This window comes from Numida meleagris, chromosome 5 (assembly GCF_002078875.1).
Source record: "Numida meleagris isolate 19003 breed g44 Domestic line chromosome 5, NumMel1.0, whole genome shotgun sequence".
Taxonomy (NCBI): Eukaryota; Metazoa; Chordata; class Aves; order Galliformes; family Numididae; genus Numida; species Numida meleagris.
The window spans coordinates 61,211,443-61,239,079 of NC_034413.1; the positions used below are offsets into that span (position 1 = coordinate 61,211,443).

Here is a 27,637-nt window from a genome sequence, read left to right on the forward strand (position 1 = left end):
CTGTCACTAGTTACAAGAGAGAAGAGGCCGACCCCCAGCTCACTACAACCTCCCTTCAGGCAGTTATAGAGAGCGATAAGGTCTCCCCTGAGCCTCCTCTTCTCCAGACTGAACAATCCCAGCTCCCTCAGCCGCTCCTCATCAGGCCTGTGCTCCAGACCCCTCACCAGCTTCATCACCCTCCTCTGAACATGCTCCAGGGCCTCAATGTCTTTCTTGCAGTGAGGGGCCCAAAACTGAACACAGTTCTTGAGGTAGGGCCTCACCAGGGCTGAGTACAGAGGGAAAAAAATAATAATAATCTGTATTATAATAATAATAATCTGTGGGAAAATGAAAGCTGCAAGTGCTGAAGGTATGCTTGAACAAATGTATTTATAGTAAATAGCTGTGAGCTGCAGAATTAGGTGCTGTGATGAATGTGGCCACTTGGGTCTCCATGCCTGTGGCTACTAATGATCATCCCTGAGGACCATGCTATAATGATTCACAATCAGTTGTGCTCAGTAGCCCAATTAGAAGTGTTGCGGCATGATGTTAAGTGTGGCCTAGTGGGTAACCAAGTTCAGCTAGAGCAGCTACATGCCTGTGAAACGTATCAGGAATGTCCGTAGAATGTTACTTGCTCCTTTTGCTCTCAGAGGCCTGACACCTCTCCTGCAGTAATGTAGCACAGCCACCAAACAGATATGCTGCTTCAGGTCGCTGCTGCCGGCCCTGGGAAACATGGGTGAGTGAGTGCAGGTGGGATGAGTTCATCCTGTTTTTGTTTTGCAGGTCACTGGGGGCACAGTAGGACTTCTAACCTTCTGAAACTCCTTTATAAAGCCTTTAAGAAGATGCTCAGCAAAGCTGAGCGTTTAGCACAGGTCAGCAGCAACCCAAACAGCCAAGAGTCTGAAGGCATATTTCCTCAGTCGCTGCAGAAGGGCAAGCAAGCATTGTGTTCCTTCCTACTTGAGAATTATGTTGAAATTATGTAAATGCTGCTGGTAAGCATATGGTTATCCTGGGTACATCCAGACATCCTGAGAGTTCATTCAGCATTGCTAGTCATGTCACACATAACTATGGATGAAGGTGACTGATACTGCAGACATCCCAAGTGTTTTTTTTGTTGTTGTTGTTGTTGTTCTCAGAAGAAAACCTGGTTAGGAACTGTAATCTCTGATGTAGCACTGTACAAAATGAGAGCGAATAAATGGCCCTTTGCCCTGGAGGTTTTGGAGTTGTTGCTTGGATTGGCCTGTTCAGCAGTAGCAATTTGGTCTCTGAAAGAAGATGCATCACACCAAACAAAGGTGTACTATAGCTGTACCACAGCATCAATGAAGGCACCTGTGCAGCTTATCATAGCTTTCTGATAGCAGTGAAAATAAAATCTTCCTGTCTGTCTGTGCCTCTTGATATCCATGCTGTATGCTGATCAATTTATTTAGTTCCCGGAGATGACAGCTGGGTGCTGAGTGTCTCCAAATTTAAGCTATGCTGCCAGTCAAATGTTTCTGAATGCCTTAGTGACACAGGGACTCTCTGGGACTTAAAATGTTCCTGAACCACTTGAGTGCAAAAGAGCCCTGTTTATTTTCAGTTGTCCCCATCAAACTGCTGAGTCAAATGCTGTTTTTGAAATAACACTGCCCAAAATATTTGCCAAATTAGTGCAGCTTGCAGTCTTTCAGACTGAGTTTTGTCAAATAAAAGAAAAATAATAATAATTTCCCATTCCATATATTTTTTCCAGCTTTGTGCCCCAGAGCAAGATCTCAGTCTTGCACAGAACAGCCCCAGCCAAGTTTCTGATAAATTGATTCAAATGCTACTGAAGGGTGTTTGAAGTCTTGTGTTGAAATTAAAGCCAATTCCGCTGTGGATTCTAGAAGTATCTGCTCTTCATGCCCAGGAGTTACTTTTCATTGTGTTCTGTTAGCACAAATGACCACTAACATTTTAAAGCGTACATGTTCAGGATGCCTTGTGCGGAACCATGTCCTTATGCCACCACGAGCTGAACCCTCCCTGGGGACTTTCAGCGAGTGCAGATCCCAGTAGCCAGCAGCTCTTGTTGTTGGATGAGGGTTGGCAGCCTCCCATGGTTGCTCCTTCACCCTCTCACGCTGTTTGCTGTAACATCTGTGGTCTGATAGTGGTGCCGGGGTAAGGGGGAGGAGAAAAGGCAGTTTGTTCTTACTGTGAGTATGCATTGACGTTTTAAAGAATTAAACTCTTACAGTATTTTTCCTGCAGTATTTCTTCCTTGTTAGGAACTTAAATTCATGTTAAGCCTGTCTTTCACCCAGTCTTCCTTATAGCACTTCTTCTCAGGCATTGTATAAGTTGTAGCTGCAGGATGTAAGGTTAGAAAATACATGGATAGTGGGATATTGGAGCCATTGCTGCTTTCCTTCCTTGATAAGGAAGGCAGGCAAGGAACATGCAGCTTATTTTTACTTTGCTCCTTAATTTGTTCTTGGAAACTGCTTGGGAGATGCAGCCCGTAGCATTACCTCTTCTTGCTCCCTCCTAGTAGAAGGGAGGGAAGAATAAATCTTGATTAAAAAGCATTACAGTTTTGATGCGTTGTTGAAATGTCTGAGAAATTCCTTTCCTGTCCTCAGATATTTTCTCTCCTTTTGTAAACCAGCCTGGTAAATTACACAGTTAGTGTTCTCCAAAGCCAACTATTCAGCTGTGCCTGTTTTTAATTGCACTGGGAGCTGTTTTATCAATTTAGATTTGGAAAAGCAACTCTTCACACCCTCCTTCCCTTCCCTCGTCCTTCCCATACATTTAACTGCAAGGTTTTAAGCCACTCTGGGGACTCATTATTAAGAATGCCAGCGGATTAGTCCAGTACTAGGTGAAGGCCTCCAGCTTCAAACCAGGCAGCAGACTTGGATCTCTCCCCAATAGAGCACCGTCATTGGTGTCAGTGGGTGTGGGACTCTTTCTTCCTGCTGCGTGTGATGAGATTAGGACACGGGAGTCTATTGCTCATTTTATATTTAAAGCAAAACCAAAACGTGCACACAAAATCAAACCTGCTTTTTTAAAACTGGGTTTTACAACTATAAATAAGTCTCCCTTTCAGACCCCCACTGGTTCCTTATGAAAGGTCTCCATGAAAGCAAGCTACCATTGCAGCTAGTGCTAATTGGTACAGCTATTGGCAGCCTCAGCAGCAAGACCACAAGTTGAAAAGGCTGAGGAATTAATTTATTGTGTGGCCTAAAAAAATTTTTTAAAAATTAAAAAATAAAGCTTTTCCAGCACAGGTCAGCAGCAGCATAGCTTTGACAGCTTGTAATAAATAAGTAAATACAATCTTCTCAAGTTTCTCCATGCTAATTCATAATTCAAAGATGTTTATTTTTCTTAATGTAAACCATTGCTGTTGTACCAATAGAGGTTAAAGGCATGTGGGTTATCCAAATAACAGCCCTGAACGTGGAATGGATGGAAATATCTTCTATTTTTTATTTGACCTGGCCATATCTGACATATGAGTGACTTTTAAGACAAAATGTTGGCGGTTTCCATTGGCTAGATTCATAGGTAGTTTCCCATGAGCAGCAAAAATAGGGTCTGCTCCAGTATCTCTCCACACCTGTGCTGTTGTTTCCAGGTGTGTAGTTATGAATACAGCCTTGTGTGAAAGGGGCTCATTATGCAGCAGAAGTTGAAGAGTCTTCAGCAAGCGGTTTACCCCTGTGAAATGGCAGGGGGGTGGGAGCCAGAAGCTTGCCAGGATGTAGGCTTTGGTCAGGAAGCTGCTTTAGTTTCCTGAAGGGTCTTTATAAGCTTTGACAACCCAACCTTGTGTGTGAACTCTGTTTTTTAAATGGAACTTTCTGTATGGGCAGGGCTTTAAAAATAGTTGTGTTGGTTATTCAGGAATGTTGTAATCAGAAGGAAATGGAGGCAAGCAGTTCTGTGCTGTGTTTCTGCTATGTGAAAGGATTACTGGAAGCCCATAGAGTGTAAGGCAAGCTGTGAGTTTAACAGAAGCCATATCCAGCTGATAAAGCTGTGCTTGTCCGTGGGATGATCCAGAAGAAGATCTACATGTGTCAAGGTGTGTGCCGTGGGCTTGCTCCTGCTCCTCCTAGAGGAAGTACTTTCCTTGTTCTTGCAGTAATTAGAAGCTTCAGACAGGGCAGACTTTCTGGACTGTTATATGGTGGGCCATTAGTTGGTCATAGTCATGTCTGGTTTGGTGGTGAAGCAGGGCAGATGTCAGGGAGGGATGGGGAGAGGTTGAGCGCCCTAGTCACTGCAAGGCTGAATTGTTGTGTGTGGGCACTGGGATGATGAATGTTGCTCATCTAATAGGCTGGATACCAAGGTGAGGAGATCAGCTTCAGTTTAACGTTTCCTGACTCTTTGCATCCCATAGTTTCTACCTTTAATGTTGCCTTAATGCATTTTTAATGGCATATATAATAAATGGATTCCCTGGATAAGTGTAAATTGTGCCAACTTTCTGTTCATTGAATGTATGCACTTAGCTGGCAGGCTCCCTTAACAGATACCTCTTTTCTGTGAAGAATGTAAGTTCGTGGCTCCTGAATCTGCTTCCAGTGAAGTGAACAAATTCTGAATATTGTTGATTTCAGAATGTTGAGGACTGGGACGCTCAGACCAGGCTCATCAATATTTAAAGCATACAATTCTACAGCAGGATGGTGCTTGATGTTCTGTGTACGTGAATATCACCAAAAGATATCTTGGGGAGTGCAAGTAGTTCTATGCAGTGACCTGCCTCATTAAAGTAATTACAGCAGTGATTTTTCAATGAAGATTTTAGGAGCACACTAAAACATGAGTTCTTGAAAATGCAGCAAATTGATAAAATGAAGAACCTGACAAGGATTATTTTTCTTAATGATCATCCCACCTACATTTCTTAGGTCTTAAACGTAAAAAAAAAAAAATCAATATGACTTTTAGTGGCACTTAATATAAATAGGAGTATGGAGAGTATAAAAATCCTAGTAACTAGGTTGTGCAGTAAAACTTGATAGGATATCTAATGAAAAGGGCGAGGCTGGTAATGACAGACTCCATTGTCTCTTCTGTGTCAGTCTTTTGATACTGTGGCATGCTGTTTGTATAAGAACATTCTTTTTGAAGCAGTTTGTGCTCTTTGAGCAGGGTAAAGTCATGAAGAGGATGATCCAGTGATAGAAAATGATAGCCTTTACCTGGAGATGTAAAAGTTTAGTTCCTTGCCTTGCTTTCATTTGTACAGCTGGAACCCACATTGCTAAACGTTTGTGTCTGATATGGAGCCATTCATTTCTCTGTTAAGGAAGACATTTATGAAGGCTATTCCAATCAGGAAAGATCTTCCTGTAAACGCGTGGCAGATGGTGGGAAGGGAGCTCAAGTTTCTTTGGGGATTTGCTGCTCCGTTTCCCTCTTTTCTGCAGCCTTCCTTCTCTCCTAAGAAGTCCTGATGGTTTAAGTGGGGCTGGGAGTCTTACCCTGTTCTCCCCTTCTATGGGAGTGTTACTTAACAGAGTGGCCTTCAAAAGACTTGGGTAGTTTCAGCTGGTCTTTTTGTCCATTGAAGGTCCTTTGTGTGTGCGGGTTGGATGACTCTGTCCTGCAAACTTGACCCTAGCATACTCATAAGTCATCAGTGCTCTTACATTAAGTTCTGCTAGGAGTGAAGCATAATTTATTTTTATAGGTTTACTTTGCTTGCCTCTAATGACCAGTTAACAGTAGGAATTAGTTTTAAGAATTAAGCAACCAGGTTTATTTCTTCTGAAGTAAATTAATTTCCTTGCCTGGATGAGCTTAGTATATTGTGCAGGGTTCTCATTTGGAAAGGGCCTTACAATATCTCTGCTACTTCAATCATTACCAGCAGAGTTTTCATTATCGAGTTTATCTTCCTAAATACTTAATGACTTCAATTCTTATCCTGTGGAAGACAGAGCAGGAGCTAGCTTTAGAGGGTGGATAACAGAGAAACCTGCAGTGAAAGATTCCTTGCCTGTCTGTCTGCTCCTTGTGCTCTTTCAGCTGGTGAGTTGGCAAGTGATGCCATCTTTGAGTCGTTAATAAATGAACCCATTGCTTTGATATTGGGGTGTTGTGCTGGTGGTAAAGGTGTCTTCTGGGCCCTGGCTGCTTGTGGTTAGCGAGCATCCCAGCATGCTGCTGCTAAGTAGGTGAATGCATCTCAGCAAGTAAGCGCTTTTGCTCTCATTTTGGACAGAAAGTGCACGTTGTGCACAGTATCCCTTCCTGATACTTGCCTTTTGTAGGTAACTTCAGTAATAGCTAATGTTGACCATTGCTTTAAACGCTTACACCCTTCAATCTTCAGTGTGTTGGGATATAATTTCCTGTGGAGATCTCAATTTTGCATCCACTTTGATTTTTTTTTTTTTTAATACTAATTGCATCCTAGCGGTTATTTGCTTGCTATGCTGTTTTCCTGAGCTAGGCAGTCACCGCTGTTTTGTCTAACCTCAGCTCTTTAGCTAAGTTGAGAATATAAAATCTTCCTTAGTGGCGTGAGAGTGTGAGGGAAGGCAGTGCAACTTCTCTCCCCAAGATAAAATTTTGTTGATCGTCTTGTAGTAGAGAAGGGGGGATATTTTTTTGGAAATTGAATAAATATGTTGTAACTGAGAAGGAATCCTTCTGGTGGTGCTTTTCATAAATTCTCAATAATTTCACCTTCAGGCATCCGTGCTGTTGTCTCTCTTTCACATTGCAATACAGGATTAATTTTCAACACCTACTCAGGGCCATGTTCCTCTAAGCTGATGTAGGAAGTGTAATTCCTATCTCCTGATGCCAGCTGATCCACCTTCCTTCACTTCTTTTCCCTCCCAAGGGGATGGTAGGAGGCACCCTTGTCTCCCAACACTGACTCCTACCAGTTGTACCGTATAGCTTTGGCTACGAGCCTGTCTAAGTGCTGTGTAATCTCCAGCAGCTGGAAGCTGAAGCCAGATTTGGAATGGAAATGAGGAACAGTGTGATATTTTTGTTGTTAGTTTATGTTAAATAAAGACAGTGATTAGCTAGAGGGCTTTGCTGTGCATGTCTCAGTGCTGTGGAAGACAGGCGTATATTTTTCAAAGGTTAACTCCAGGAGCCCAGCTCAGCCAGGGATCCCCGTAGGGTTAAACACAGCGAGATGACTCTGAGGGTGAGATGGAGCAGAGATCTTCCTCTGCTCAACTCTTACCGGCCATTGGGAGGTAGCAGCCTGTGGCTGAAGTTTGCTTTAAAAAGAATATCTACCCTCTCCCCTGAGCCTTTACGTCGGAAGAACACATGCTCCAGCACAACCAGAGTTGAGGCAGGAGCATGTGTTATATGGGAGGTTGTAGGAATTGTGTTCCCTTGGTCCCTGTGTGGGATCGTACAGTGTTTTTTCCTCCTCTGCCCCAGGCTTACCTCTACCAGGTGTGCTGCTGGCTGCAGATAGCCCTGATGATGGAGCAGGGGGTGGTATGGGCACAGAAGGGATTCCTGGAGGGTATGCTTGGTTGAACTCTGTTATCACTTAATGTGATTTGTCTTCTATAATGCAGTGATCTGATTGTCTTTTTGGAGGAAAAAACCATACTAACTTGCACTAAAACTGTCTAGAGTAAATCTTCTTCTGGGCAGTTTCAGCGACGGTGAGGGAAATAATTATGCCAGCATGGATAAAAGATGATCAAGAATTGGATCTCCAGTGCTTTCACCTCTGTAGCCAAGGTGATAGAATACGGAGCAGAGGCTTGGCTGGCTCTGTGTGCATCTGTTTGCACCAGGCATGGTCAGGTAGCTCCCGTGCCCTCATAGGAATCCACTGTGTCTGTAGGAATCCGTTGGTGGTGATCCAGGCAGGGCTGATGTTTCCCTTAGTGCCAGCAGCTCTGCGCATGGGACACCGCACTGACCCAAACCACTGAAGCGTTTCCTTCTGCTTCCATGTTCCTGGTTCCTCTGAGTTCTTACAGCCCAGGTAAAAAGCAGCCAGGCTTTGTGGCCTGCTGCAGGTGTTAAGTGAATGTGTATCCAATGTGTCCTGAAACACGTACCTATTATTTTGGGGGAGAAAAAGCTGCTTCCATCATTGTTTGAACTCTCCCTGCCAAATTTGTGGATGATTTCCCATCAGATGTCTGCAGTGCAGACAGCTAAATTATGCAAGGGCATCTGCAGCTGTTGTTCTGGTGCTCTCTGACAGTGGTAGAAGAGCTACAAGCTGTCTTGTGTCAAACCATAGAGTAACTCTCTTGTATTCTGCTTGAGAAGTCTTTGCCTGGTAAAGACTTTCATGGCAGAAGAGAATCCGCTTGTGTTCTGACACAGGTGAGGAGAGGGCTGGGGCTTTTGTATTCCTTGCTGTGCCTCCCAGGATTAGCACCTCCCCACCATGCACGTGCTCCCACTTCAGTATGCACAAGTAGGAGGTGCTTAGTGGTCATAATGGTGATGGGCTGATGGCTGGACTAGAACATCCAGGTGGTCTTTTCCAGCCTTCGTGATTCTAACCATATGAGTTCAAACGTAAATCAGGGCACAGGTAAGGGCTGGCTGTTCTGTGGTGTTGAGAGGTCACTGTTCCTCTGGGATTAAGAATGGAGAAACCAAAGGTGTCTCCCCCTGTGTTAAATGCTTAGAAGAGTGGAAGTGCGACTTTTTTTCTTATGACTTTTTTTCTTGAAATTGTTGGTATATCTGAGGTAGTCTGAACTGCTGTTGACTCCGTTGCTGAGAGCGGGGCATTTGTTGTGCTTCAAATTTGTTTTCTCATCAGGTTGATGGAAATATTTTGGTATGCAGCATAAATGTGTGTGGAGATGGCATGATGCGATAATAGCTGGGACACGATAACAGCACCCAGGCAGTCCACTGATAGTAGAAATTTAATGATTCTTTAAAATCTTTATTTGCAATTTAATTAGTCTCTGGGGTTCTCTGTGCCAGAAATTCCTTATCCCCAGTTGCCTGGATGTTGGCCTTTATCTCTTGCTTGTCACGTACACTTCTGATCCTCAGCCAGTGTTGTGTTAAAATGCAAGGATTTTACCAAAATCTAGTGTTTAATTGTATAGCCATAATAACCTGAAAGAAGGAAACAATAAATAACAGAGAGACAGAGCTTTATGTTCTGGGGCCAGCACTAAGACAGCGTATGTGGGAGCTTAGCTGAGGATGCTTGGCTGCTTCTCTGCCTGTCCTCTGCAGGCAAAGCTGGGTGTTAGCAGTGGAAGTGTTTATGTTATTTCCTTCTGCAAATGTTTGCAACAAATGCACTCTGAATGGTGTCTGCAGCAATGCCAAGCAGGCTGCCGTAAATGAATACAGATACGTGGGAAAGAAATTGCTTGGTGCATTTCCCATCATTGGCATGTTGCTCACACGTGGGTATCAGCACTGCTCTGTCCACGCCTGGCCTTCCCTCTGTGTGTGGGAGTATGGTCATGCTCAGGAAGGACAGAGTGCTGTCTGAGTGCTGCCGTGTTGTGGAGTTCTGACAGGAGGTGCCCTGTTTAAATGAGAGAACCCACAATTGCCTTTGTTCTGGAGGTGCAGGTGAGCTGTGACAGCTGCGCTGAAGGATGGAGCTGTTTATCTGCCAAGCTGTGTGACAAACGTGAAGATAGATTATAAATAAACTGGGACAACAGAATTCTCACTTCATTTAGGCATCTCTTTTAGCCAGTTAGCAAGAGCATATCTTGTACCAGAAGTCCCAACACTGATTTTTGTAAGCTTTACCTTCTTTGTCTTTAACACTTTTCCTTTAGACTTACTCCGCATGCTCTTTGCCATTGGAGCATCTCAGAGCCCGGGTCTCAGTTTGCGCACGGTGCACATGATGTACTTGGAGGACATCCAAGATGCCCGCAGTACCCCTGGCCCACAGTAGGCTGCAGGGCATCCTTGAGTTGGCTGTGATTTCTCGTCTCACCTGGGACTGAATGGCTTGCTTCCCTTAGTCCTGTCGTTTTAACGTCAGTATAGAGTTGACACAACGTTGCATCTTCTCTGAACGCATCTGTCAGAGGTGCCCTTCCACCATCCGAGCAGACCTTGCACAGTACATTGGAACGTCTGAGCTGAGGGCCTGTGGGGTGGTGGTTGTTTTCTCATTAATTTTATGAACAGAAAATGTCTAAAACTAGAGGAGCTTAGCGCAGGGCAGTACGGCTGCTGCTGAAGAACATAACACGGCAATCAAAGGAGAGGTGGTGACCTTGGTATTCATTTAAATGACTTTTTCATTGGCCTTGAATTTAATGGCAATCCTCGCAGGACTATTGAAAGGTAGGATAAATAATTGTAGGAGAGCTGAATGGATTTGCAGCGTGTGGATCTAACTTCTGACTCATCTCTCCGCCCTCTGCCACAGTAGATGGGAACAGGCTGTGGCATGCAATAGCAAAATTCTCATAAAGATGGCCAGATAAACATCGTTTGTCGTGGGAGAAGCTCTTGAGATTTCCTGTCCCAGCTTCAGGTTCACTTTAATGTGCTGGCTTTTTTTTTTTCAGACTGCCACATCTTACTGTCCTCTGCCAGGGCTAGGACAGGCGTTGCATGATAAAGATTTGAGGACTTCAGCTTGCATTTAAATGCCTTTAAAGACCCGAACCTGCCTTCTCTTTATGTTAAGTGTGAGTTAGCTAGCTCTGAGCACCCTGATGGAGCTGTAGGTGTCCCTGTTCATGGCAGGGGAGTTGGACTAGATGGCCTTTGAATGTCCCTTCCAACTCAGACAGTTTTGTGATTCTAAGTCTGTAGTGCTCCATCTGTGTGATGTTTGTGAAAGAACCCAGAATGCTGACACTTCATGGTCTGAATATATTTATCCAAAATTACATTTACATGAATTTCATATGCTTTGGGTTGTTTGTTTTTTTTAATTCCTGGACAAAGTATGCCTAGTTCAGTTCCTTTTTTTCTCTGCATAGGTATGTGAAAACTCAAGTTGTTTGATGCTTTTAGTTGATCAGATCTAGTATTTATAAGTATGGAATATAGCATAGATGATGTGTGGATATGGTATTTAGAGCACTGTTTGATCAGGCTGGAGGTAACACGGTGTAACACTTGCCAAGGTGAACTTACCTCTGCAGGAGAATCTTTTTTCCTAAACAAATGATTTGAGCTAATTCAGTGAAGTTCCCAGGTACGTGAGCTGTGATTCGAGCTGCCCCTTACTTAAAGTGAGGAAGAACACTAGATGAATAAAGTTCCCTGCTCTTAAAGGGAGAAATAAATCAATTCAGGCAGGTGTCAGAGAGAGCTGTCAGCCCATTCCAGAAAGCCATATGCCTGCAAGTTGTCTGTGGGTGGCAAATAAATCATTTTGCCAGCCTCTTTTGTGCTCTTACCCAAGACAAGCAGTGCTGAGGAGTAACTCTTCTTCAGCCTTTTCCAGCCTCTTCCCAAATTCACCTCCGAATCTTCTTCTGGTTTGTGTCTGGTTGTTGTCAGGCATCCCATTAGTGGGAATCAGAGTGGCACAGAGATTCAGTCTTCACTTGATTCTCTTTTAGACAATGGTGTAAAAATAGCCCCGGCCCTTTTTGCCTGCATGCCTCAGGAGCTGCTATTGCTGAAGCCATAGTGAAACAGATTTCTAGCTGTATTTTCTGTTACAACTTTCAAAAGCTCAGCAAAGTTTCAACTTTCAAGTGCCTGTTCCAACAATAACAGCTGAAGAAAGACAAGCAGGCTGCGCTGCAGCCAGGAGGAGTAAGCATGGTGAGGGCTTGCAGAAGTTGCATTGCACCAGGGCAGGCAGCAGCGCGACTGAAGGGTCATGCAGTGCACCTGATGATAGCTCTGCATCTGCAGTCGGTGCACCAGGGCTGTGAGTCGATCCTGCTGCTCCCTCCCCAGGGCTCAGCATCCCCCTGCATCACAGCAGGACTCTCACCTGGTTGTGAAGAGCTCAGTTTGCCTGGAAGCAGCGGCACCAGGTGAAAGCATTTTAATTTGCACCCAGATAATTTATTTTCAATCTGTTTTTCTCATTCATTCATTTTACTTTATTATAATGTCAGCACTTAGCAGTGAAGTAACAGCAGATCTCTCTGGAGAACTTGCACGAGCAAGGAAGCACCATTATCTTGGTTTTACAGGCCCTGGTTATGTTGAGAACATATGTGGTGGTGTAATTACCCTGACGTGATTAAATCAGTGCAAATCCTTGCTAGAGGGACACACCACACCAATGTAAAGTGTGGCTTATTATCTGTACAGTTCAGTTTAAATTACACAACTCGATTAAGCTGTGCTAGCATAAGTCTCTGCTTAAAGTCAGGAAGTCATGTGAGAGTCTGTACTGTTTCTTTTAAATACAGATAAAGATTTGGAAACTAAAATGGGTGAGCTCATGCCATGCCCAGGAGTGTGCTAGAAGCGTGATGGGTTCGAGTAGTACTGTGAATAGAGGGAAGTGGTCTGGGTGTGAATCTGTGGAGTTTCCTAAATCGTTTTTAAGATGGTTAAATTCTTTGTTCAAATTGTTGTGACCACTTTGGAAACATCCTACATCATTATAAGTCTTTCCTAATGAAGTAAAATGCATACTAAATTCTGGTAGATCTCTACCACCCTATGACGTGGGTTTGGATTTTGGTAATGGCCGGATGGGTCAGCAAATAACCATGGTGTGTACAAGTTAACTGCATTTTATTTTATTTTTTTGGCAGGGTGTGGGCACTGTAAGAAGATGAAGCCAGAATACGAGAAGGCTGCAGAGTTTCTCCATGCAGGCAGTGATGTAAGCTAATTTCCTTTATTATATCCTTCAAATAATCAGTAATAAATAACTGGAGTAATAAAAGTGACTTTTCTCCCTACAACAAATTCAGCTGTTCTCATCCTCCCACAGGACCCTTCAGAATGTGCTTCCAAAGTACAGTCTCATCGCTAATGCATGAGGCCTGCCAAAGTCTTAGAAAGAACATTCTGTCTTGAACGAAAACAAAATCGAAAAACGTTTATGTATTCTGCTGCAGGCCTTGTACACAATATGATCAAATCCAAAAAGGATTTTTTTTTGCTTTATTTAAAGGCATTGGATGTGAAGAAACAGACTTTTATTTATGAATTAGATTTGGAAAAAAAAACAAAGGGGGTTGATCCCTCTTTCAGACATCCTGCTTTTATGGTTGCATCACTCCATTAGCGTCATCTTAAGTGCTCCATCAGCATAGCTGGAGAGGAGAGTCTTGATAGTGTAAGTATTAGTGTTATTGATCCAGCCTTACTCTGTGTAAGCAGCGCAGAAATAGAAGTAGGATTCATCTCCCCCAAACTTTAGACATCTCCATTGGAGACATCTGGAGTCACTGCTGGAGAAGAACAGGGAGGTGTGCAGAACAAGGAGCAAATCAATCACATCCAGCAAATGTCTGTTCTCCCATGATTGTCAAGGTCATCCGTGTAAAGTTACCCACAAGTCAGGGGGAGATCAATTTGCCTTCAAATGCATCTTTAACAATTTATTTTTCCTGGTTGAAATGGAGTTGCGGGAGGAAATGCTCTTCCTTGGAGCAGCTCTTAAGCACTGCAGAGAGGATTGTCTATAGCAAATCTTGTCAGAAGGGTGGGAAGAGAATGAGCAATAATACACTGGTTACATTTAGTCCCTAAGATGTCCCTTCCTGGCTCAAGCCATGCCTCTGTGCCTTTCTGTATATCTGTACTGAGAACCTGAGAAAGCAGAGGCAGCTAGATTGAGTAATTAATTGCCCCCAAGTCCACTGCTTCTTGCCAAAGGGGTATGTGTGTGTGCTTTCCTGTGATTTATAGCGCATTGTTCCTGTTGTAGAGCCCAGGTGTCCTTGCAGCAGTAGATGCTACTGTCAACAAAGCTCTGGCAGAAAGATACCACATCTCAGGGTTTCCTACTGTGAAGTACTTTAAGGATGGAGAAGAGAAATATACTCTGCCACACCTCAGAACGAAAAAGAAGATCATCGATTGGCTGCAAAAGTAAGTTCTGCCTCCTGCCTCCTGAAGACTGCTTTTCTGAGGAAGCAAATCCTAAACCTGGCTTCATCGGCTGCCTAAATCCCTTGCTAACAGAAGCAAATTGAATTCCAGTATTCAAAGCCATACAAACATGTATGTTAATTGTGATCTCTAATGCACCAAATCCTTTATTTGCTGCGGGGTTTTTCATAGTTGTCCTGGTAATTCTTTCCCCAAGTAAATATTTTTCAAATGTATGCTAAGCCTCTCTCCAGAGAAGGAATAGCAATGGCTCTGAAAAATAAACAGAATGTTTGTTGTTCCCTCTTAATACTGAGCAGCAGACTTCACTGTAAGTAACTGAATCTCTGCAGTTGCATTTTTCCCCTTCCAGCTTTTCAGAGCCAATGCCTGCACTGCCCGCTGCATAGGGCTGAAGGAAAGCCACCCAGACCAATAGGAACAGCACCCACCTCTCTGCACCTCCTCGCTTTCCTCGAGCGATGTGTGAAAATATGCATGAGTTGGTGTGTGATCAAAATAATTTCATTTCAAAGAAGAAAATTATTTGTACAATATCTCAAAATACTTTAGGATAAAATGCTTTTATTTAAGTGCTGTAATATAAAGTATTTCCACATTCAGTGGAAAACATCTGTGTGTTGTGAAGCTTTTAAAATCATTTAATCATTAAGTGCAGATGGTGTGAGGAATGTAATTTGATTTTTTTCCAGCTTATATTTGATTGGGGGAGGGTGATTGTATCTGAGTGCTTCAGATCAGGTAACAGGTTTGGCCTGGCAGCATCTTTGTCACGTGTTGAGCGGCTTTATCTACTCTGTACATTCATGCACAGCACTCTTGGCCTCCTTGCTTACACAGGCTCCGGGCTGCTGTGGCAATGGTGGATGTTAAATCGCTGGCCTAGTTGCACCAGTTTGCTGGAAGATTTTGAGCACGATGTGATTTTTATTGCATTAAGCACTCAGGTTGATGCTGCCTATTCATATCGGCAGGTAAATAAGCTCTGAGGAGTTGGGTGTTCATCCCTCCCAGATCCAGCTGCATCACTGGAATACTTTTGTCCCCCCGTTAACACAGGAAACATAGACCTTATCTCCTACTCTGACTGCTAGGTGCTTTCCCAGTGAGAGGTGCAATAGAATAAGATCCTTGTTTGCTGACCTGGGATAAAATTGTTATAGCTCCTCTGAAGTTGGTGGAAATAGGGATGCGTGTGGGGTACATGCTAGAGATAAAATTACAGCTTGTGAAAACCTATCCTGTTCAGTGGTCTGGTTGCGACAGCATGGGTTTTGGCTCCACTCCCCAGTCTTTGTCGGGCTTGTAGTCTGTGCTGCCACGCTATGTTGTTAGCAGTATCTGCGTAGCTTATTTCAGGCCAGCATGGGGAGGTCTGTGTGAGATGAACTCGCCCCTCTGACTGTAACTGTAATCGATGGTAGCTCACACCAAGAGCGTTCATGTGAAAGCTCAGATCAGCTGCCCTAATTCTATCACTAGCAACTGGCAAATCGATACTGATGGAAATACGATGGATGTCCACCAAGTGACCTTGAGAAGAACTTTAAAAATTGAGGTTTTTCTCCACTTAGTTTTTATGCACATGATACAACTTAATGTGTCATTCAAAGTGACAGGAAAGTCTAAAAAGCTAATTTATTACCAAGGCGACATATGAAGGTCTTCATACCGTGGCTCCGTTCTGATGATTTTATGTAAGTAATCACTGTTTAAGAATACAGCAGGAATGAATTTAATGAGTCTGAGAGAAGTCTGTGAGCTGGTGAATAGCAGAAGTTTTGTTAGCGGTGCTCTAGATAGGCAGGATTGCTCTGATCTAGTCAGTATGTGCAGTCATAATTGAAACATGACATTCTCTTTATCAAGGTAAAATATTCCAGTTCAGTCACCCCCAGCCTTCCAAGTGAAATGATACTGATTATTGCATCCTGGCTTTAATATCTGAATTCAAGAGAGGGTCATGAAATTCTTTATAGAAGTTTGCGTGATGGCAATAAAGAGAACAAAAAGGAAGTTTGAATGGAAGATGCTGTCCTATATTGGCTGCCTTTTGATTCCACCTGCTTGCTGTTCTCAGTTCATGCCTACAGTGATATTAGGAGCAATGTTCTTTCCAGCCAGATGTTGGATATAATGTAGGAGATCTTTGTTCTGCGTACCTATTCATATGCTTCAGTAAGATTGCTTAGATTTTATTTTTATTGAGTTACAGAAAATAATAAGCATCTTTTTGTTGTTACTTGATATTGGAAATATTGAGCATGTTTTCCTAATGCACAGGCACCCTAATGGATTGTTTTGCCTTGGTTCCCTCAGGGTAGTTGTGACAGGATGTGTTGCCTGCTCACATGTTTCCAGGAACATTTTTAGACTGATCTCACTTTTCTTTTCTAGTCCTGAAGCACCACCTCCACCTGAGCCAGCATGGGAGGAAAAACAGAGCAGTGTTATCCATCTCGCTGGAGAAGACTTCAGGGAGTCCTTGAAGAAGAAGAAGCACACCCTCGTCATGTTCTACGCACCATGTGAGTACACACTTCTGCATGTGGTTGAGTTTTATAAAACCTACAGCTTATGAAATTGCAAATTAATTCCCCTCCTGTCCTCAGACTTTGTAAGGGTAAAGAACTGATTCTGAATATAACTGCTTTGGGCACTATTCTACGTGTCTTTATAAACTGGAAACAAAACAGTATGCAACATTTATTTAAAGAGTTATTGCGTTAATGCAGGCACCAGTGCAGACAGGGGAACAAAAGGGAAGCAAATTTATTTTCCTCTACTGCATTTTATGGTCCACGTAACAAAATGTGATCTTTTATAGTAGGACAATGGGCACAGAGAGCCTGGACCATTAGTGCAGCACTTCAGAAGTGAAACTGATATAGTGGTGTAGGAGGAATCACCCCCCAGAGGAAGAAAACAAATTTTGATGGAATAAATTTTGTCCGTAATAATTCTACATCTAAATCTCCACTCAGAATATTGGCATAGCTTCACCTTTCGAGATTGTTTTGCATGCATCACACACATGCTTTCTTTTTAAAGCTTCTAAGAGTATTTCCAGTGAAGTTTTGCATCAAGCTCTTTATAAGTTAAGTGAACAGAAAGAAAATGAGAAAATGCCATACATATACCCCTTCCCTTCATGCTGGGTGGTTTCTGGAGGTACATGTTATTTCCAGGTGTCCATTTATCTCTGGATATGCTTGTGATTCTTGATGTATTACTGCAGCTAGCAGAATTGCCTCTTCTAGTTTCCTCTGTCGCAGAGGCAGGTGGACTCTGCACAGGTGCTTAATTTTGGTGAAGTTCTCCAAAGGGAGAAGATAGTTCCAGCACTCAATATTAGATAGTATTAACTTCTATAGCACAGTGTCTCAGCCTCCCAGTATGCGAGAAATTCTTCCCCATCAGATGGGTAGCCCTGCTGGTCACAGATAACCTTGGAGATAAGCATTTACCAGCGTGGTCGCATTAAAAGTGATGGTGTTCTCCAGAAAGGGAGGAAAAAGAAACAGTTCGTTAATGCTTAATCGGGCAGCTCCTTACTTTTCTGTTAGAGAATTAGACATGAGTGGTTTCGGGCTCCTGTGAAGCCCTGCTGAATGCGTATGTGTAGAGATAGGAGGGATACAATTCAGAAGGAAGGCTTCTGGAAGATTCTAAAAGAAAAGAGAAAGGGACTTAATCCCTCCCATCTCAACTCCATCTTCCACCGTCTATTGGCTAAAAATTGCCCTTGTGCTCCTGATTCATGGATCTCAACCAGTTAAGAGTAAGTTGCAACTTGAAAATCAAATGTTTGCACGTGAAATAATGAGCATTAGGGGTTGCTCTCTCTCAACTTCCTGTGGAAAGTTCTCTTATTTCCCTTTGGTTTTATAGCTGCCTCACTTTGAGGCACTTAAGTTTTGTCTTCTTCAAGTATGCGTTTAAAGCAAAGGCACTGAGTGCAGTAAGTATGGAGCTCTCAGGGTTGAAAGAACAAGACAGCTCCCACTGTTTGCAGGTGGTGCTGAACAGAGGTCAGCCTGTCCCTGTCTGTGCAAATGGGCTGTAAAAGCAAGGTTTGCATGATGGAAGACTGAAGGGCTGCCTCAAAGAACCAACCTGACGCCGCCTTCTTGCACTGCGTGGATACAGTGCTGTGTGAGATTACCTGTGTGGAAGATGGGACGGTATGACTGAAACTGCTTCTGGACTACCCACAACTCATAAGACAGCACTGCTGTTGTGTTGTCAGTATGTGGGTCATGCGTGGCTTCTGTTGTGGCAGATGTGCTCTTTGTAAACGTGGAAGCACCTACGTGCAAACTGTGAAGCACGCGCACCAATTGAGCGCAGCAGGCCTGCTCTTTGTTGGTTGCAGGGAAAAGTAGCCAGTGAATACTTCAAATCACTCTTTTCTGTGAAATAATTATTAGTGCAATAGGACAGTACAAACCATTCTATTTTTCTGGTTTTCTACAGTGATAATGTGCTAAATTTGATGGATTACTTTTTGTTTACCATCTTCTCAATCTCAAGACCTCTTAGAGCTTACATTGCCAATTAGTCTTAACTTGCTTATTTCAGTGCAGAAGGAGCACTGCTAGAATTGCCAGCCCCCCTTTATAACAAGTAATTTTCTTTTTCTATTCAGATGCACATCTCGGGTCACTGCAGACTCACAGTATGTTATTCCATTCACTTGTGACTCTATGACAGTATTTGTTACACTTACACATATGCTGAGATATTTTAGGACTAGGGGTGTGTGTATACATGCATATATAAAGTATGTTTATGTATAAATATTTATACTAAGAAATGTATCTCTCATCTCCTATTAGAATTTAAAACAGAAAGTTGAGTATTCTGACCTTTGTCAGAAAGCTCTGTAAAGCTTTCAGCTGGAGTGACAGACCTTTAGGCAAAAGCCACAGATATATATCTTACATCCAAATTAAAATGAGATCTGGCTTTTCTGTGCTTTCCAGTCCAAATTATTTAGTATTTGTAGAAGAACCATCAATCTGCTGCAATGCAGATAACTCTGGACTGAGCTGAATGATGCTTTAATGGTCCTGAACAGTGCTTCACAGTGATTTAGCTCCAGAAGAGCAGAGTGCTGCATCCACATGGAAAAGATGGGGAGTTCGTCACCTATTTTCAGGGTGATGGAGTAAAGTATAAAGGTTATCCTTGGTGCCTGTGGAATATTTTAAGGACCGAGATGTGAATAAGAGCTCTTGAAAGTGTCAGAAAAAAATCTGCTTTTGTGGATTTAACACTCACAGAGAATGATGTCCATGATTTCACCTTCCCATTGCTCCCTAGTGGCATTTCAGTGCACTATAATAACTCATTAGGGGCAGGAGGCAGCTGTAAGGGCAGCTCCTTGTTGCTGACCGGGGAGAAATGCCAGTCACAGAAAACTACTGCTGCTTGTCCCAGTTAGTGCCTTGGACCTGCTCTTTGTCCTGGTGTCCCCTGGGTACACCATAGGTGAGAGTTGATCCTTGTCTGTGGTGCTAAGGGCCAGCACCTGAGACAGGCTGCTGATGTCTGTGCTGCGTAGTACCTGGCCCAGCCCTCCAGTGGACTCTTGTGGGCCTGAGGTTTAATTGTCACTATGTCTCCCTTTACCAGGTTCAAAATATGTGAAATAAGAGGAAGGCAATGGTACAATGTGCTGAACTGAAGCACAGTGCCTCAAGTGTGTGCTGTGTCCTGGAGACTGGCATGAGGGGTTTAAGGAGCTATTCATAAGCAGTAGAACTGTTGCATAAGCGTTCAAGAGGTGTTTTGAGAGGATTGATGGGGTCTATGTCTGTGCTATTTCTATAGGCCAGCCCTTGGAGTACTGAATACCATTGGCCATTCCAGGTTTCCTTTTATATCTGGTTGGCATAGTCCAGAAATGAGGAGAGCAGTGTCTGGGATCACTTTTCATCTAGGATGACTTTCCTTTCTTGTTTCTTTTATCCTCACTTTTTGTTCATGCAGCTTATCTGAAAGTGTTTTATCTGCATTTTTTTACTTTGTGAGCTCTCTCCACTCCGTTACCCTGGATAATTGAGATTTGACTTTGCCAATGCGTTAGATTTTAACCTCCTCCTACTATAGCACAGGAAACTGTGCAAAACAGAACCAGTTGGTTGTTGATTAGTTGTCAGAATCGCAAAGGGCAATGGAGCTCCAGTAAACAAAGTATCTTCTCAGTTGGAGATAGTTTTGCTGCATGACTCAAGCTGAATTAAGTGGAAAAAAAAGTGATTGAAGCTTGAAGGCTGAGTGAAGCAAGGTGAGTGTTTTTCAGTGAAATAGGAACATCCAGATTTTCTTCAGGAAGGTACTGTGAATCCAACCCAGACTTCTGTCTGGAGGAGCCTTTGGAGTCCTACATGGAATTTCTTTTCAAGCAGAGGCAAAGCCCCGTACCAAATCGATGACCATCACATTCTCTAAGTAAACTTCACGTGCTTCTTTCTTTCTCCTTGCCCTTCCCTGGGATTTATCGTGCGTTTCTGGTGCTCATTAAGAGACTCAAATGATGAGGAGTTGCTTATTTTTCTTAGATCAGTCACTTTTAAGGGGAAGGACTTAGTGCTGAGCAAATTCAGTCTATTCCTAATTTTTGTAGAAACACAGCGTAAGTGCTCTTCAACAACAACAACAAAATGTTGGCAGAAGTGAGAAGTAATAGGAATGAAATGCTCTCTTATGGTTTGCAAGGGCAGCAGTTGCCAGTGCTATTAACTTGCCAAATGGCCTCAATTTGCAGGACTCAACAGGGTTCACCAAGTGAATTTTTTTAATAAATGCTTTGCTGGGATGTGATTTCCGGTTTGCTTCTCTGTTCAGCGGTGAAACTTTCCCTTTGCTGGAGATTATTTTTGTCAGCTGGAAAAGGTTACTCTCCGGTGAAGCCTGACCCACAGGGGTTACACAAAGAACACCCAGAAATAAACCTTACTGAGGGTGATTTTAATGAGGTATCTTTGTATTGAGTTAGTGGCTGTGCAGTGACGAATGGATATGCAGTTAAGACATATCAGCTTCTTTGCTTCTCCCCTCACTTTTTTTTTAAGCTTTTTACTTTAGGTCTGAAAGAAGTGAACAAGGGTACTTAATTTTGGTGGAATCACAAAGAGTTTGGGATGGCCTTGTTCTGTGTTGTTACTGGGAGGTGGCACCTGGGTATTGTGCTGGTATACAGCAGAAATGTTCTCTGGCTTCCCAGTCAAACAGGAATCTGACAGTGACACATCATCACTGTCTGATGGGTTATCCCCTGGCCACCGAGCAGCCAGAAGTTGGATCAGAGTGAGGTTTTTGGTTCTGACTGTAAATCAGCCCTGCCATCCCTGTGCATCTCATCAGCAGCACATAAAAGGCTGAGGGCTGGAGCAAACTTGCATTAATTTTACTCACAGCCCAAAATAGAGGTAACCCTGCTGTTCTCGTTCTGTATCCCAGTGTGCTCCTCAGTCATTCCATAAGGAAGAAATGCCCAGTTTCTTCTATCCAAGTTTTATGTGATTCTGTGATTTTGCATTGAGGAATATGCATGACAGAAAGCACTGAGCTGGGAGTCCTTGCCCCACTGGGTTGCACCGAGCATGGGGCAGGTGTCTATGGGTTTTTGCTATTCATGCTAATAGTCAGCTTCTGTCGGCTCCCCAGCCCTGCCAGCATGCTCCTGTGACCTGAGCTGCTTTTGGAAAGCTGCTCTTAAGAAATCAGCAGTGGATCCTTTTCCTCTCTTCACTGAAGGAAGCTGGACAAAGCTCGCTGCCCCGTATCTCTGTGCAGGAAGCTTTGGGCTGGGGCTCAGCCCTGGGCAGAGCTGGCTGAGTGATTCTGCATGAAGGAGGCACAGGGAACTGAAACACTCAGTGTCTGAGTTAAAAGTCCAAATGCACCAAGCAGAGCAGCACAGATGAGTTCAGTGCCCTGAGACATCTTCCACATGGTTCTCACTAAGTGTTTTCCCATCATCTGCAAGCACAATTTGTTAGGTTCTCATTAGGAGGCTGTATCAGGGAGTCTGAGCAGAATGTGCGTGTTTGTAAATGAAGCTTAAGCTATCAAAAATGACTAAAAACATGGTGAACAGAAAGTATCCATTTCAAGGCAAAAACCTGTGCGGGAAGGATTTTCTGAGTGTTGGCTGAGGCAGCAGCCAGGTCTGGGCCTTCTGATAATGAGGCTGCAAATCCTGTGTGGGCACTGCAGAACTGCAGTGTTGGCTCCACCGGTTGCACTCTTCTCTTGCATTTACAGTGCTCCTGCTGCAGGCCTGCGTCGGTGAGGCACATTCCTGCTGATGCCGCAGCCCATTAGTGGGCTGGTTTTGTTAAAGGGTGAGGATTTAGAGTGGGTCCCTGCAGTCAGGCTCAAAGAGCTGCTCCTAGCCCCAGTGTCTGTGCCAAGACTATTAATTAGCACAGAACATTTTTAACTGCCCTGAACTCACAAGTTGAGGCACTTCATTGGCTGCACGTAGCTGTGATGAGTGTTTAGAGGAAGCCGTCCTAGAGCTGGGGTATTAAACCTTAACTTTAGCAGGGTGATCCAGCTGTTCATTTCTGGTGCTGTGGGCTTCCAGGGATTTAGTTTACATATCCCTGTTCTGCTCTGTATACCCAAAAGTGCTACAGAACTAAAGGTAACGCAGTTCGCAGGGAGCGAGTGCCTAGGTAGAGCTGAGTGCTTATTCAGTACTTGCTGTATATGGTTTATGATCAAATCTCCTTGAGGTTTAATGCAGTTCAACAGCAGCAGGTGACTTCTCTTAACACCGGGTTGAAGTTTAACCACATGGGATCTTGGCAGCTAGCAAGAGAGAATTCTGCATAAGCATGTGGTTGCAAATCACTTAATGGTGTATCCTTGCTATGCCAAAGGGTTGAGAGGCAGGCAAGTGCAGCTCTGCTATGGAGAGTGATATTTCTGTCCAAGATGCTCAAAAGCACTGAAGTAAATTGGACCTCTAGCTCCTGTTTGCTTTCAGCAATAAGCAGGATGCCTGTTGTCATCTGCAGGAGGGAGCTGCATCTTTTGCTCCAACAGTAGATGCAGTGCAATGAGTTCTCTTCGGCATTTGCACAGCACTTCATGGGGCTTGTGCAAGCAACTCATGCATCTTTGCAGCATCTGTGGGAGATAGGTGGAATTGTGCCAGACACATATCTCAGCTGAGATTTGTCTGAGGATGTTGTGGTGAGCATTGACAACAGGGCTAGGATTACCACTCAGAATTCCCACCTCTTGCCTTTGTGTGCATTTCCCCTTTCTCATAAAACCCTTTGTATCTCACAAAATCATAGGAAATTGATTTGAAAATAGCCTTTTAAGAGATCTGGTCAATCTGGAATCCTAAAGGGGAGTCAGCTATTTTTCAATCCTGTAAAACTTTCCCTCAAAGCTTAGTGCGGAGTAGAAAGTCTGTTTAAAGTTGACAAAGTAAGAGTTCAGATAGGTTGGGAAAACAGCCCAACAACAGCAACAAAAAGCCACCAATGTGTTGAGAAATAGGTATCAGGCATTGTTAGGAGTCATTGTTAGGAGTGAGGCAAGCTCTGGTTGACGTGATGCTTAAATGAAAACCTCCCGACCTTTACTAAATCAAAGGACAAATCCCTCTCAATTATTAATACCTTGCGTCTTGGAAATACGATTATGCTGTGTGTCAGGACATGTCATAAAATGAGCTTTGGTTCCAGATATTTCAATTAGAAGGACCTCCAGTTCTCTGCTGGTAGAACAAAAGCGAATTAACCTTTCAGTAACATCTCCAGACACCTTTCTCAGATCTGCCTGTGGTTTCAGTAACTTGTGTAGCTGCACAAATTGTGTTGGTTTAAGCAGTATATCCATTTTCAGCTCTTATCTACGCAATTACTGCCTGTGGCCTGCCTTTGCTTGATGGACCAAGTTTTAATTCTGGTTAATCACCTGGAACTCTTGAAGTGGAAACATGCTTTGATTTGCTCCGCAATCTACAAGCTCCTGGCTTTGCTTTGATAGCTGTGCACTCTTCTGCTTTCTCGTGCTTAGAATTGCAGTCATTTGAACAGCAATAGCGGAGGGCATCATCTACCCCTGTCATTTAGTCGGTGATTATTTCAAGCAGAGACGGGGAATCTAAAAGCCATTCCATGCTCTGCACTTTGCTCGCTGAGCCCTCTGAGGCCCTGATGCTTTTGCAGCAGCGTGAATGATGTCAGCCCCTCGCAGCCGGGCTCCGTCACGCAGGGCTGGGGACCCAGAGAGTCACTTAACCTCTTCCTGACTCCATTTAACCTTGGGTGTAATGACGGAGGGGGATAATTGCATCTGTCTCTCTTGGGGCAATTTGATGCGTAATTAATTGATCCGGGTAAACGGGTTAACACATTTGAGATCACCCATTGAGAAGTACTAAAGGAAGCCGAGGGCCAGTGGGGGAGCAGAGCCCTTCCTGCAAAGAGCAGAGCACAGACGGCACATGTGGTGTGGTCTCACATCACTGGGATTGCAGGCGTCCTGCTAGGAGCTGGTCAGTGCTTTGCTCTGAAAATACTGACAGTTGGAAGTTTTCATATTTGATGAAGAGACAGTCTTCAACGTGAAAATGTTTGTGTGTTGAAACTGTCGTTGAAAAATCTCATGTAAAATATATGCACCCAGCTTTATGACTTACCACATTTTATTATGTGCAAGTTACTGAAAGCATGCATGTAGCGCTGGTGAGGTTACACATTGTATGTTAACAGTGGGCAAGAAGGGTAGGGTCATGCTGAAGTCAGGGTGCCTGATGTGTTCTGGCAAAGCCGCAGTGGGATGCTCTGGTTGGGGTCAGCAGGGTCCACTGTCCTTGCCTCGCGTGCGAGGACTACAAAAGCCAATTGCTTCCAGCAGTTGCAGTTCGTGTGACAGCATCTTTTGTAGAAAAGCATTCCTTTTCAAATTCAGAATCAGTTAGTGACGAGGAACACAAATTAAATTGTTTCTTGTCTGAATTTGACCTGCTTCAGCTTCCAGTGAGCTCTGGAGGGTACTGAACTGCTGCCACCAAGCTTGAGTGGCTTGTGAAAGTGAAAACTAGACTGGCTTCCTGATTTCTGTCACATCTTCGTCTTTGGACTCTGGTTACTGACATGCTTGCGCTTGTTGACTCAATTTACCATGAAAAATACCTCACCATCTTGTTGGTTTTCCTGAGGGTCTTCTGAACCCTCGCCAGTTTGAATACGTTCTTGAGTGGTGGACCCAGGACTGCAAACAGCGCTTTGGAGGTGCCAGCATAGAGGCCCTCTCTGCACCTACATAATATTTTCATTTTTCATTCAGTGAAGTTGCTTCTGACAACTCCATCATTTTCTTTCAAAGCTATTGCTGGTATTGTTTGGATTTCTTCTGCTTCTAATACGTTTAAAGCCCCTTATATACTTAAAAAATCATTATTACCTCTGCCGACTGTAGATACTGCTTTGATGTCCATTTGCTTCCTTTATCTATTTTATACAAATTGTTAGCTTTTGATTTATATTCATTAAAAACAGCTTCACCTTTCTTCTATGTGCTATGCTAATACAGCTTCTACTCTTCTAAGGAAACTGAATTAACCTTGTACTGTTCAGCTGTAGAGAGGTTATGTTATATCACCGGGCTTTGTAGTTTCAAATTAAACAAAGCATGAAGTAACTTAAAGGACTATTTCATATTTAAGCAAGTAGAAACCTGCATCTTACACAAACGGAACTTGATTCCTTTAGGCAATTCTGAACATTTCACACAACTTTATTTTAAATTTAATAAGATGACTATTGTCCAACAAGGTGCATCTGCAATCACGCGCCACTCAGGAGGCATCTTCATAATTGTTACCTGGTCCTAATACCTGTGTATATTGGAGCTTTAAGAATCTCTCAGTTTTTCTTTCAACTTTGTCATTGCTAAGCAATTCACTTGGACAAAAAGAGAAACCCTGCCTGATGAAAAATCCTCCATTTGAATCTAATAATGATACGTCAGTTATTCACTTGATTGCTTTGAAACTTTACATCCCATCTACATCCCATAGGACCATGCAATTATGGGGCATGTTACAGTTGTGCATACAGGATATTATTTCTGTGGTTTTATTGAATTTACCATCACAACGTATGCTTGATTACTCTTATTTCTGGGGCAGTGTGCACTTTTTTTTTAATATCAGTTTCGCTTGTTTCTTACCTTAGCTGACAAATCATATTGTCTTTCCCCAGTCTGCTTTTTATTAAAAAAAAAAAAAAAGTAGTTGGCAGGGTATCAGGAGCACTTAGTAAATTCTTCTATTTCCCATGCAATATTTTAGTTTTACGTCATATATACAAATTTTTTGTGGCATCGTGTTGGAAACTGCATCCAGCTCCAATCTATTCTTTATTTCTTCAGAGTCCTCAAACCTGCATTTCCATGAGGATGAATCTTGCTTGTGTTGGCCTTTTCAACGCTTTTGCGGCCTCAAACCAAGCCCAGATCACTCATTCCTTTCTTCAAAGACACCCCAGCTATGCTGTACCACTGAGTTTACCACGTTGGTAAACTCAGTCCACACAAAATAAGCTTGGTGTTTTCTATCACTTTACCTCCCACTCCTTTAAATGCTTCACACTAATCAGAGAAGATTTAACTTGACTCTTTCTCTATCCCCTTGGTGATCATAAAACCTGTTTGCCTCCTTGCTTTCCCTCATCTCCTGCCCATCAGCCGTTCCTCTTGAATTTTTACCCACAGAAACTGTATTTTCCATCGACTGGATCTGTTGAGAAGCTGGTTTTCAAGGTCAGCTATGTACCTGTGCCCCCTGTGACTGTACTGCAATGCATCTTCCCAGCACAAACCAATTTACAGCATGAATAATGAAATTAAAAAAAAAGAAAACTTAAGGCTTTTAGTGTTGTAGTGCAAAGACAAGGAAATCTTAGGGCCTGTCTGTTGCAGGTGTTCTCATATGAATCTGTGGGCCAGTGGTTTAAGCAAGCAGACTTGGTCTCCTGGCAGGCTACCATGGTCAGGCACTATGGGTACTTCCATGTTGCACGGAAGAGCCTCTGGAGTGCAAGATTTTGAGCACAGAGACTTGAGAAGATCTGAGCAGAGCCGTATTAAGGTTGTATCATTCACAGGCCAGGAACACAGAACAGCCCTAACACATGTTGCTGTGTGTGCATTAGATTTTGAGCTTTCTTGTTTTCCTGCCAGATGATGCAAGTGTGTCTGTATTAGGAAATGAAGTTAGCTCACTGTTTTCAGAAGTGGTTATAGAGGTTTTGAGCGCCAGTGCTGGGATCCTGTGGAAAGTCTGGGTTTTCCCAGAGCAGATTTCTTACAGATTTCTCGAATCACACAGGAAATTACTGCTCAGTTCATGTTTGCTGTTAATCCTGTTAAGATCAAATTTGATAATGACGTAGGAACAAAGACAGAAAATGGGTAAAGCAAAGAGCTGCACCTGTGTTAGAGGTCTCTGCCCCAGATGTGCTACTTCCAATGATGCTCAATTGAAAATCCACCTCCTGGCCTTGTAGGAAGCATGTGCTTCTACCATAGTCCCCAGATAGATCAACTAAAATGAAATGAATCTCCCTACCTGCAGTCCACAGCAACTTAATGTCTTTTA

General features: G+C 43.2%; 1 protein-coding gene across 1 annotated transcript in view; it reads left to right on the forward strand.

Annotated features, from left to right (window-relative positions):
- Nucleotides 1–27,637, forward strand: part of PDIA5 (protein disulfide isomerase family A member 5) — a 95,579-nt gene that overhangs the window by 52,290 nt on the left and 15,652 nt on the right. The window contains exons 13-15 of the mRNA XM_021399949.1: nt 12,690–12,760; nt 13,814–13,977; nt 16,396–16,526. Coding sequence (XP_021255624.1) covers nt 12,690–12,760; nt 13,814–13,977; nt 16,396–16,526 — 366 coding nt within the window. The remainder of the gene's footprint in view (nt 1–12,689; nt 12,761–13,813; nt 13,978–16,395; nt 16,527–27,637) is intronic.